Below are 13676 nucleotides of genomic sequence, written 5' to 3'. Positions count from 1 at the left end.
GTTTGTTCAAACTCTAAATTATCCTCAAAAGTAAACTGCTCTAAAGAACAATTTAATTCTGCTACAATCTCAACTCATGAGAGAGAAAAAAAAACATAAGACCACTCATTATGTTAACAATTCACATGCTAAAGCCATCTTACTGGCATCACTAGGGTCAAGTCTTGAGGGGGAAAAACTGCCTGTCCATATTAAATATACAAATGAAACTGAGATGGCAATACGCCACAATCTTGTTAATTTTAATTATTTTTATAAAAATATCAAATTTTCATACCTTCTACTTTGGTGTGCATAATTTATTTATTCGTTCACCACCATCTGTTCAAAACAAATAGTGTAACATGACCCTTATAATAAAAATGCAATAATGCACTATTTGAACCCGTCATAACAAAAAAAACATATCACATATCCACATATCTATATACATTAGCTTTACAGCAACTTGTCAGGTTTCCCAAAACATCAGCCATTCAATTTCTCAAAAGTAGCAAACCAACTTATGTGCACTTCCCACAAGTAGAGAAAGTAACAAACGCATCTGTGATCACCTCCTACTAAGATGACCAGTTCTGCCAATTCCACTCAGGTATCCTTAGCAGATGCTGTCGCTAGGCTGCATGACATCACTGCTGATCTCACTGTCAGGACATCTGTTGCAATGGCCGTATCACCTGACAACTGCTCCACCTCCGTCACTCAAACAGGCTAAGCTTTGCAGACGTCCTATGATAGGATTTTATAAAGCTCCAGGCTTTTATGATAGCCCTGTGCTTATCTCACACCTGACATGAGGGATACAGGGAGGAATGCTGATTACATGGCCCATTTGGGCTCTTGCCTTCCTGATCTAATTCTGTCACAACATTTTAGGTAAGCCATAATTCCAAATCCATTTCTGAGTCAACTTAAATGCTCCATATCCTTTCAAGTCAGCCACATTTCCCACATTTATCAGATTTTTCAACAGGCTTACAGTGCAGATGATTACTGTAATTACTGTCTGCTCTGCAGCTGGGCGCACTGTGTTTTATGTTGTGATAAAAATGTCTCAGTCATTGAAGTGTCCTTGGTGTGAATTAAGTTGTACTCACAAGGACACACACTGAGAGAAGGCATACTCTAATCGTCTGTGTGCATGTGTAGAGGCCAGTTCCGCGGAGCATTTAAAAGGATTTTATGGGTCTAACTGGAACATGGAGCGTATCAAAAGGAATTCCCTTTTACTATGACTTCTGAAATTGAGATGTGCAAAAGGACATCTTCAATTTTAAATAAGCAGTCAGTCTTAAAAGCAAATGCTCAAGCAAAAATGAACATTCTGTCATCATTTATTAACCCTTTACTTGATTCAAAATTTGAGTTTCTTTCTATTAAACACAATAGAAGATGCTTTGAAAACCTGTTACAATTGACTTACATAGTATTTGCTTCTACTACTGTGGAAGTCAATAAGTGCGTCCCAAATCGCATACTTTTCCTCATAAGGCCCAAGGTGTTTTTTTGCATGCATTTTTATTTCTCTTTGCTATTTGGGCTTATTGGAACCTAATTAGAGTAAAATCTAAATATCATCTTTTGATATAATGTACTTTTAGAGAAAAATAATGTGCATATATCAGGACTCGTGGTCCGAATTTACATGAAACAGTTTTCCTGAATTGTTTTTAATGCATAATTAACATAGACTTTTTTTTTTTACTTGCTTTGATTATCAGAGAGAAAAAAAAAATTTTTTTTCCCGTTTTGGCAGTTAAAATAGTGTTTGGGACATTTCATATGCTGCAAAACAGTTGCAAGATGACACTGTATGTCTGTAACAAAATATAAAACATTCAAACTATTTTAAATAGCCACTTAAGAGCTAAAATGTGCTGTCCACATACGTGGACATTCAAGCCCTAGGAGGTTATGCACTATTCTATGCCATTTTGTAGTATAAATAGTGCAAGTAGTGCATTCACACTGAAAACTCTAAAAAGAATGAGGGCACTTTAAATACCTGGATGATGCACTTATTCAACCATTAAAAAGAAGTGTGGAACGTTGGACACTTCACATACTCAACAGCCGCTGCTTTGCTCACGTAGCGGAGGGGGTGGAGCTTTCGGTTGCTCATGTTGGATTATTTATTTTGAATTCCCCCATGACAGTGATTATACCGCCTCCCGGTGGTGAATGTGGTTAAACTCATGGCAGGTTTTCTTTGATAGTTTGGCCTTTTATTTCACTAATTTGGCAACCGTAAAATGTCATCAGGGAAACAGTTTGAATTTCCGCTTAGTAAATAAAACATTAGTGTTCCATTTGGGACAACACTACATACATATGCTATGCTGTTGATTGTGTAAGTATATAGGTACATAGTGCACAAGTGCATAGTGTAGCATTTGGCAGACCCCCTAGTTTTTGTGATTCCCTGAAAAAAATAAATAAATAAAATTTGCAAATTTTTGCGATTATGCTAAATTCTTAATTAAACTATAAAAAAATAATAATCTCATAAAACATCTAACTCCAAACTGTATAATCAAATTATATTTATTTCAGTTTGTAATGAATAGTTTTACATGACTTATAGAGGTTGCATAAGCAGCACATGTGATGTATTTGAGTGTCTCTCGAAAAATGACATCTCAACTGTGCCCTCACAATCCTTACATTACATGGAGGGGGAGGGGGGGGGGGGGGTTGTTTTGCAGCCTGTGCAGTAAGCAGACGCAGACGAAGCGTGAGTGATTTACATGTGAAGTCAATGCAAAGATGCGATTAGACAGCCTATGGCACAAATTGGGCGTTTTGTGCGCTTGACACGCTTTAGACTGCAAAAGAATGTGGTGCTGGTAGCAAACATCTAACAAACGGAGCAATGGAACAGAAAGAAAAGCAAGCAGCTTACAATGACTACGTTTACATGGACACCAATAATTCGATTTTAATGCAATTAAAACAATACTCTGATTAAGAGTCTACCATGTAAACAGCGATTTTTGATTAATTTAATCAGATTAAGGTCATAATCGAACTAAACAGAAATCGAATTAAGACATGTGTAGTATACCGATTTTAGTCGCATTATTGAAGTGCAATACAGACATGTGAACACCTTAATCAAACTATTACAATCATGTAGGGCTTTTCGCCGTGTTTTGCGACAGGATAGTAAACACACACACACACTCTTTGCACCAACCGAGTCAGTGCAAACCACAGACACCTGCATTGTGAAATGCGGAGGCTTTTTCTTCCATTCAGCATGCGGTATGAACCTCCATTAAAAAAATTAAAAGTCTTCCAGCAGTTCATAGTTGCATCCAATATCTCGTTTGTCACGGGAGGCATGCCCAAATAAAAGTGCCAAACCACAGTTAAAGTCAACAAATTAATAATGAAACACCCGAAATTACATGAAACTCCGGAGGAAATGCGGATAGCGCGGTGACGCAATGACGTTAATTGAATTATGTGCTAAAACATGTCAAACGGGATCATAAAAGAAACATTCAAAAAGCAACTCATGTAAACGCCTTAATCTTATTATTGTCTTAATTAGATTAGGGCAAATAATTTGATTACTGATGTCCATGTAAACGTAGTCAAAGATAGAGATTGGTTTAAGTATGACAGCTGTGGATGTGACTGAATTGAAGGCAATTGTTTGTGCTATGGTATTATGATTTGTAAATAATTTTGTTTAACTCTTTCCCTGCAGTTAATGAGAAAACGCTTCCCTGCCATTGACGAGTTTTACAACAATCCGTATTTTAGGTGTATTACGGTAAGGGAATCCCTAACACATGTCCTGAGTGAGGTACATGACGTCAGATGCTCCAGGGAATGAAATCTGTGAGAAAGTAAGATCATGGATAGAAATAAGAGTTAAACAACCTTCCATTGGTGTAATCCCTACTGTTTTAGATCTTGCTTTGACAAGAGACCAAAATAAAGAAGCTTTATTTTTATGATTCGTGTTGTCATTATGCCAGATTGTACACCTAATATGGTAAATAAGATAAATTATTTTATATTATATATATATATTTTTTTTTTTTTATATCTCAAAATTGTCTGCAAATTTGTGGGAATTACCACCTCTGGTAAACCATATGCGGTAACAAAATCGGTGTATTTGTTTAATATCAGTGTAGTTTTCTTTTTTTTTTTTAAATCAATGATCCTCACTGCCTGATGGATATACAATATAAAGAGGGTCTCAGAACGTACAGAAGTTTCTGCCCTCGTCTGCTTATCCTGATGGGCGCTTGTGTGTAAACAGCTTTTCATCTCGTTTTATGCTTGAACAACTAAATGAATGCTGAAGTTTATTTAACTGATTGTATTTTAATTACATTACAACATCGATGCTGAAAAAGGAACTGTATAAAATGGGAAAAAAACGTCACATTAACTGTTCACCGTAAGTTTATCGGCATGGGAAGAAACATTAGTTGTGCATATACCTATTAAACCTGATGATTCACGAGGAATAACGTTTTATAAACGAAATAAGAACATGTGACAGCACAAAAGACATCTGTCTGCGTGCGCTAGTGGTCTGAATCTAATGATTTTACACATAACTAAAAGTAAAAACTACAAAAACCTTAACTAATAAGAATACTAATAACAAGTGCACTTTCTGAAAAATAAAACCTTAACCTATCAATCATCAGAAAAGTGATCAAGTGATGTTAAGTGTATCCTGTTTAAACCGATTTACACGCCCATTTGCCTACATACTGCTAAATGTTCCTACTGCTACAACAATTACAGTGTATATGGGTCTTCATTGAATTGAACAAGCACTGACAACATTTCACTATGCACCAGCTCCTACCTCTCAAAAGATGATTAATGTCCGCAAGTTCCTTAAACAGCCTATTGTGTTGATTTTTGAGCCTTAGGGGGCGTTTCATTTCGTATTCTTTATTTATAGCAGCATGTGGGGCTGCAGCTAAATTCCCTTCGGTCCAGTTTGTAGAACAGATGCCGCCGGAGACTGCACACATACAAGTCCAATCTCACTAACAAATCCCCATTCAGCTTTAATTTCAACATATGGTGACAAATTTCTAACGGGAAGCAGCCCAAAATTAAATAAGAGTCTGTTATCAGATGATCAGTGTTAACGGATCACCTCAATTGGGCATTTTTCATATCCAATCATCAACCAGTCAACATCATAAAGAAAATGAGGACCAGGAACATAGTTCTCAAGAAATAATGTTTACAATTAGCATGTATGGATAGTGTTTCCCAGTGATGGGTTGCAGCTGGAAGGGCATCCGCTGTATAAAACATATGGTGGATAAATTAGTGGTTCATTCCGCTGTGGCGACCCCAGATTAATAAAGGGACTAAGCCAAAAAAAAGATAATGAATGAACGAATGTATGGATAGTGAATTTGTTTTCTGGCTATGTCATGGCAAAAACAGGCCATTTATAAACATTTTAAAAATATCACTATAATAAAAAAGGTTCGTCACAATAACAAGACAAAGGTAACAATATAAAATACACTACCTGATAAAAGTCTTGTCTCCAAGTTTTAGGAACTTCTAATAATAACTTGACTTCTAGTTGATCATTTGGTATTAGAAGTGGCTTATATGAAAGGCAAAGGCCTCTAGATTACGCTTATTTTACCAAAATAAAAGATGATCATGCCCTGATTTTTAATGATTTAATTAGGACAGTAAGGTCTGACTTTGCTTAGACAAAAGTCTTGTCACTTAATAGAAATAATGTACAGAATATAAAGTCATGGTGCAGTGGAAAAAGAATTAATATTGTGTATGACTCCCAAGAGCTTGGAGGACTGCATCCATACATCTCTGCAGTGACTCAAATAACTTATGAATAAAGTCATCTGGAATGGCAAAGAAAGCCTTCTCGCAGGACTCCCAGAGTTCATCAAGATTCTTTGGATTAGTCTTCAATCCCTTCTCCCTTATCTTACCCCAAACATGCTCAATGTTCCATTTTGGTGAGTGGGCTGGCCAATCCTGGAGCATCTTGACCTTCTTTGCTTTCAGGAACTTTGATGTGGAGGCTGAAGCATGAGAAGGAGCGCTATCCTGCTGAAGAATTTGCCCTCTCCTGTGGTTTGTAATGTAATGGGCAGCACAAATGTCTTCATACCTCAGGCTGTTGATGTTGCCATCCGATCTGCAGATCTCTTGCACGCCCCCATACTGAATGTAACCCCAAACCATGATTTTTCCTTCACCAAACTTGACTGAAATCTGTGAGAATCTTGGGTCTATGTGGGTTCCAATAGGTCTTCTGCAGTATTTGTGCTGATTGGGATGCAGTTCAACAGATGATTCATCTGAAAAAGCGACCTTCTGCCACTTTTCCAAATGATCAACTAGAAGTCATGTAATAAAAGTTTTTTTTACCCAGATATTTAAAAAGAAGATATTTTAGAGCAGTAATCACGATACTGTGATACGTTCCGCTTTTATTTATTTTATTTTATTTTTTGAATGTAGCTTTTTTCTGCTTTTGGATGTAGGCTCCCAGAGCTACGATGATTTCATTGCAGCTCTACTGTTGAGCCGAAGGTGATAGAGTACTAGAGAGCTGTGAGCAGTGGAGCTCAAAGTCAGTGTGACACCATGAGTAGCTCTCAATGACAGCACGACTCTGCCTCAGGCACTCAAAAGCACACACACACACACTCCCTCCTCCACCTTGTGTGCGAGGCTCACTGCAAGATGTAAACAACATCCTCTAGACAAGAGGAGAGGGAGGAGGGACGGAGGAATGCAGGGCAGGAGAAACAGGGCACCACAGAGCATCATTCTGACCATATAGCGAAGCGAAGATGCGGCGTGATAAAAAGGATCAGTGGCTGACAAGCACACATGAAAAGCTAATCTAAACAACTCACCCACGCAATACAAGTTCTGACTATCCACTTCGGCTGCTCAATCAACACCCACGGCTGAGACCGAAGGGGTGGTGGTGGTGGAGGGTGAGCGTCGAAACTGGGCTTGAGAAAGTGTCACTCGGCTCGGCCAAAGCACCCGAGCACCTGCTGCCAGAGCAGGATGGGGGGAGGAGAGATAGCAGTGAAGGAGAGGGTAAAACAAAAACACTTGTTTGTTATTCTCCTTCATTTGTGTTCTCTCGTTTTTTACTCCCCAAATACTTGAAGAAAAACATTTCTGAAAATGCTATAGGCCAAGAAAAAGGAGCAGAAATAAATAAATACAGGATAATTATTCATTCATTCATTTTCTTTTCTGCTTCATCACTTTATTAATCAGGGGTCACCACAGCGGAATGAACCGCCAACTTATCCAGCATATGTTTTACGCACCGGGTGCCCTTCCAGCTGCAACCCAACACTGGGAAACACCCACACACTCTTGCATTCACACACATACACAACGGCCAATTTAGCGTTTTCAATTCACCTATACCGCATGTCTTTGGACTGTGGGGGAAACCAGAGCACCCAGGGGAAACCCACAGGGTTATTCATTTATTATTTACTATTTAGCATTTTATAACTTCATAGTAATTACACAGATAAAGTTGATAACTATAATGACAACACCTATAGAAAATCAAAGTGCTACATATCTATTAAAAAGGCTTTAAATAATAAGCAAAACATAAATTCAATTTTTTTATAAATACGTTTAGGATAAAATAAAAAAAGACTTGAATAGACTTTTGAAATGATATTCATAGATTTAAAAAAAAAAATGATTATATTAAATAAATAAATAAAATCACAATTATTTTTCAGATTCTATTAAAAAATATGATATTCATTCATTTTCACCTGCTTTTCTGGGGCCAGGTCGCATGGGCAACTCATTTCGGCCACTATAATAGTAAATAAAATAGTATAACCAGTAATAATACAATAATAAAAACTATAATAATAAAGCTAAAATAAGGACGCTCTGAGTGAAATAACTAAAAAAAAAAGTGCCATTTAAAAAAAAAGCCTTTAATTAATAATAAAAAAACTTAATTTATGTTGAACAACATATTAAGGTTTATTTTAATGATAAAGAATATAAAAAAACTGCAATTCATATATTTAATATAGAAGTAATTGCAAAATGGTCCCTGCAAAACATTCTATAAGTATTTTGCAAATGCTGCTTAGTTATTGCCTCAGCATAGGGCTGCACGATATTGGAAAAATCTGACATTACGATACTTTGTATTTCTGCGATATATATTGCACTGTGAATACCCTTTCGCCAGATGACTTAAATGGCTTTATTTGGAAAAAACTTCTTTATAGTATAAACTGATTGGAGGCGATTTTATAGGGACGCGAGTCTTGAATAATATAGCGTATAATAATATAATAAGCATAGATAAATACAATATAGCAAAAGTAAATAATAATTTTCTGGAGAGTCAAAACAGTATTCAGCTACATACATTGAATAATCAATGTGATTTTACTAAAGTTACAAACATTATAATGTCTTTTATTCAGTTGTTTTAAACTCTGAAATATTAAAATGTTCACACAGTCACAAGCCTTAAACAGGATAGTTCACCCAAAACTGAAAAAGCACTCACTATTTAATCACCTTTCACTTGTTTCAAACGAGTTATTAAAATACCTTCTTGTGTTCAACATAAAAAAGAAACTCGTAAAAGTGACGGGTGAAACGAAAAAAAGAGAGTACAGTTCAATTTTGGATGCATGCAGATGATAAGCTTTTACTCCATTATGTTTAAACTATACATAATCAACCATAACTCCAACTCAACATTGCAAATCCTGCGATGGGTTTATTGCAGATGCACACATTGCGATATCGATATGGAAACGCTATATTGTGCAGCCTACCTAAGTATATTTTATGGTATGGTTATGAAAACTTCCAAAACACGTGAAGATGCAGAATAGCATCAGATCATTTTTTCTAAATAAAAAGTGATGAAGTACTTGTTTGTGCCACCTCTGAGTTCCCGTAAATAAAAAGGTAAGCAAACAAGACTATTTGTTTGCATAAACTTATTACATCCTGTTTTGAGCAGATGGTCAAAAACCCGGGAAAGTTGCTCAACATGGCATCTACAGTTCGCTTAAGAACTGGGCATAAACTGGCAAGCACACTGCAACCTGGCAACTCTCCCTCCCCAGAGCAGGACATAATTGCACTACTGTGTGTGTGGCCAACACACACACACACACACACACACACACACACACACACACACACCCCTATAATCACAGACAACCAACATAACCACATCAAGACATGTAACTGATTATCATCTCTAAGCTCGGGGATATGTGATAGTGAGGCCTTTCAGAAATTCACTGAATCACCAATTTTTAAACAATGTGAAGTTTTGACAACTGCTGAGGCATCAGATTGCCTCAAAAAATCCTGTGCAAAAGATAAACGCGATGCAGAAAAGCAAAGCATCAAATTGGGGTCAGACTGGTGGCGTTCAGCTCAGCCAACACCCAAAACGGACAAACCCCAACCACTCACTGGGAAAGAAACCTGTCTGGTCATCACAGGCTCTTTCTGTGACCGCATTTGAAAAATCATTTAGAAACACGAATCGTTGCTGCTCAGCCTCCTGAAACACTTTCAAAAGCATCAGGTGACATTTCCCTTGACGAGAGATGCAGATCTAATGCTGCAATGTTGCTCATGCACCCACATTCAGAGCACCCAAAACTGAGAGCTTCTGAACCGGCATGTTCTAACACCTCACGCCCACACTAATGAAGAGCCGTGGCTTTAAGATAAAAACAAAGATGCGCCTTTCCTGTGAGGTGTAATGAGGGACGTAAATTCACAGAGAACTGGTCCAATGGCTGCCGAAGCCCCCACCCACCCCAAAAATAAAGCGAAAAGCGGTAGACAAAACCCCCTCTGCCCGCCTACAAAAGCAGAATAAAGCCATGGATGGGACGGCCTGTGTCTAATTCCCCTCCCAGCGCTGTCCCAGGGGGAGGAGGGCTTGCTCTTCACCCTTTGATATCCACGTCTGTGCTCTTTCAGCTGCCTGCACTTCTTAAAGGCTGGAATAAAAGCAGACACAAAGCTTCCTGCTATGATCCACACGCTGTCTAGGGGACAGGGCCCTCTCCAGATAAATAGGCCAAACACCTGCTGGACTTCTTCCCTCCGTATAGGCCACACCATTCATTAGAAAGCAGCGGAGCAAAGCATTCATTTGCTGTATCCATTCAACTGCTTTTTTTTTGTATGAGGCCTTGATATTGATCCCTATTCTGCTTCTGTAAGCGGGGCTTTACTCTGGACATTAAAAGGCAAGCCAAATGGCGTCCCTCACAAAGAAGCCGATGAATGGAGACTTAAACAGGACACCTCCCGAAAGTAACAGTTGTCTAGCAAGCAGCCACCGACTCGTATTTGCACTTTAAATTTAGAGGAAAATATCTCAAATGTGGACGATCAGAGCAAAAGCAAGCAGCGTTTGCTGAAATCACCGCAGAATATTACCTCTGTGTAAACATTTTAAAGCCATCCAAATGGGTTAATGAAGTAGTCTAAAAGGCAGCCATCAGAAGTAAAATCCTATTGGGGCCCTGTGGGCCCGTGCTGTTGGATTTGGGTCTGATGGGAAGGAGGGGCGGCGTGCTTCTGTTTACTGAGCATGCTACTGGCCTTAGGCTGCTCTGTGAGCTCAGCGGGCTGCGATGAACCAGAACAATCCTACCCAGGCACAACATCCCCTCTGAATGAAACTACAATGCTGTGTCCGCAACTCGCATGAGCTGCAAACTCCACTGGGATTTTAGCCGTCTGTCTGGCTCGTAGACTACTTATACATTTCGCAAATGTATTCGTGTTTTAAATGAGCACTGTTCAAAAGGGCTTCGATGTTGTATTAAAGCACACTGAACTGTTACAATGATAGGGCATAACTGCAAATGGAGAAGCACATTCAATGAAAAAAAATAACAGAACAATGCTGTGCAAATTACTATTTCCCTACTTGTTAACACCATAACCAATAGCATATATGGTCTAAGTATCATCATAAGACAAGGAAAGTGGTGTTTGATTAAAGCTTTCAATAAAGTTCATGCTCACTTTATCAGCAGTGCTGCCTTAAAAAAAACTTTAGACAATCTAAATTAATTAAATCTGCTTATTAAAAATAATAATAATTCAAAACAAATGGCATTGGTTCAGTGTGATTTCCCGTGGTAAACTAATCACATGTACACAAAACAGACTGAAGCTATAAACCTAGAGAACTGCATATTTTGCCTCATCTTAGCGGAGTAAACGTGGCCAATCTAGGATTTATAGAAATAGACCAATACATAATATAAAAAACGCCTCGAAAACATCATGTCTATGAACCACACCAACACGCTCTTGAATCTGCGCCACGTTTTCAAACCCAAAAATTTCCCGAGGCGAAACAGAGAATCAAGCACGATATTTGCATGTTTCTGGTTCGCGCCCGCTCTTCTTTCGATCTCCCGCGATTCAGATGCGCAGCGCTGTACTACTGAGAAAGGAAGATGGTAGTTTGTCACAGTACACACCCCCACACACACAACAACCTTCGTCAAACGCTGCCGTTTTATTGCAGCCGCCTTTTGCACACCTCAAAACATTGCGTTTGGCGTCTTTGACTTAACATATGGTCCCATTAGCCGCTGTGAGGTTTTGCACAGGGATCGTTTGATTCCGGGTTGAAATAAAACATTTTGTTCCGAATGCATACAGCTACTACGCAATATCTGAGAGGGAAAAAAAACATGTCCACCTCCCATTTTCCCGTGCATCACGGGTGCTAACAGGCTAACGCGTTAGCCAGCCTCTCGAGGGTGAAGGAAACCAAACACCAGAGCTTTAAAATTTACAAGCTGCAAACTTTTGCAAGCGAACGAATGATTTATGAACATAAATCCCATTCTTCACAACAAACACAGACCAGGAAGCATATTTTTATAGCAGCGCTGTTTAGGCTACTAGCATCATCCATTTCTCAACCCAAGCTAGAGGGCAATGTATAACTGATGAAAATAACATCGGAAGTGCACATTCGGCCGGTCACAATAGTTTTAGAAACAGAACATTACATCTTCGAAGCTCAAATCTTTGTTTTCACGTGGGTTAAGACTGTAAACTTAAGTTTAAAAACAGACTACAGCTGGGATAGATGCACTCCTGCGTGCTATCGCTAAATGCTCAGACAACAACAACCAACTGGCACCAGGTGTTCAGTCCTGGTCAAATCTGATCGTTTATACTTCTTGAGAAACCATAACCCAGTTATTTCAATACAAGAGGAAAGTTCCGTTATACACCCACCAGGCGTCTGAACGAAGTTGTCTTTTGGTGAACGATACGCCGTAAGCTAACCTGGCAGTTTAAGACGGATGTATATACAGTTAGGTAGAATTTAATATCGTTATGAGTGAAAGCGCAGTTTAAAAAATAAGCAGTGCAGCCGATGGGTGCTAACGTTATATTTTTCAACGTCATCCTTTATTAATCCTTAAGCTACACTAGAAACTCACAACCTGCGTGCCAAGTTCAGTATTTTAATTACTTTTTAGCTTAAAATGGCTTTCGTGTTGTTTAACACAAATAAGCGGCGTTACGCGAGACTCGGATTTGAATTGTAGCAAGTTCAAGCCAAAGCAGCCTTCAGTTATCTAGCTTCACATCTCCATCCTGTCAAAATGGACAAACTCCTCAGGGTCCCCAAATATTATGCTAGATCGCCTCAACATAGACATATGGACTACAGAAAAGCAGCAACATCAGTCATTAACGTTAGTTAGAAAGAGGTGCATGTTTTGATGTGGGCTAGCTAGCAGTTTAGCCTGTCAGTGGTGGTCCCATAGTGAGAAAAACAGCACATGGATGGAGGCATGTGTCTGCTGCGCAGCAAAATAACTAGCACACTCACTCACTCTCCTCACTTAGCAACTTAGAGCTGCTACTTAGCCGCCGAGTTATTTTGTAATTCTTGTGTTGATCATGAATCAGGCTAACGCTTTAGCCAGTGTCCCGCTTACCTCCCCGCTACTGGAGCCGCTCGACTCCCCCAAAACATCCCGAAATTTCTGCAGGTTGCTGCCGATGGCAGCGGACACTTGCAACGCAGCGTCGAAACCGGGCCCGAGCCCGTTCGCGTTCGGATTAGTCCCCGCGCTGTTAAGGAGGGAAGCATTGACTCGAATTCGGCCCGCTTTCCTCCCGGTGCCCGAGCTGCTGCTCCCTCCGGGCCGAGCAGGGAACCGCCACCGACAGCTGTGCGCCATTTTACACTCTGCCTGCCTGCCCTAGGATCAGGAGCTCAGTGTGGGTGTAGCCCCGAACGAGCGATCTCAGCGCACGGCTGCTCGCGTCTAGCGGTCAAAATGGATTATCCATGTTTCGGGGCGGTGGTACCGAGGACCCCGACAAAATCCCAGCACAGAGTACGCGCTCAATGATGTTTTTACGCAGGTTCGTCGGCGATACTCAGGGGAGAAGAAAAAAAAAAAAAAAAAAAGTACACTAAGCAGATCGACATTTAGTCAAATTTAATTGGGTATTAATCTGTATACTTTATATATACCTTTATGGTTCAGTCTTTAAGAACTTAAGTAAATAAAAATAGTTTTTAAACATTTTATTTTTTTAAAGTTTTTTTTTTTGTCTAATATAGGTTCAGTTTGCAGAATTGACAG

At 39.2% G+C, this 13676-nt stretch overlaps 1 protein-coding gene across 2 annotated transcripts in view; it reads right to left on the bottom strand.

The window, feature by feature from the left end:
• Positions 1 to 13281, bottom strand: part of kmt2a (lysine (K)-specific methyltransferase 2A) — a 39539-nt gene extending 26258 nt beyond the window's left edge. For both annotated transcript variants that reach the window (XM_056473309.1, XM_056473310.1), the window contains exon 1: positions 13020 to 13281. In XM_056473309.1, coding sequence (XP_056329284.1) covers positions 13020 to 13265 — 246 coding nt within the window. In that variant the 5' untranslated portion in view covers positions 13266 to 13281. The remainder of the gene's footprint in view (positions 1 to 13019) is intronic.
• Positions 13282 to 13676: the final 395 nt, after the last annotated feature.

Source organism: Danio aesculapii, chromosome 15, assembly GCF_903798145.1.
Source record: "Danio aesculapii chromosome 15, fDanAes4.1, whole genome shotgun sequence".
In the NCBI taxonomy this organism is placed as follows: domain Eukaryota; kingdom Metazoa; phylum Chordata; class Actinopteri; order Cypriniformes; family Danionidae; genus Danio; species Danio aesculapii.
The sequence above is the reverse complement of the archived record's forward strand: the minus strand, read 5'-3'. Positions and strand labels throughout refer to the sequence as shown.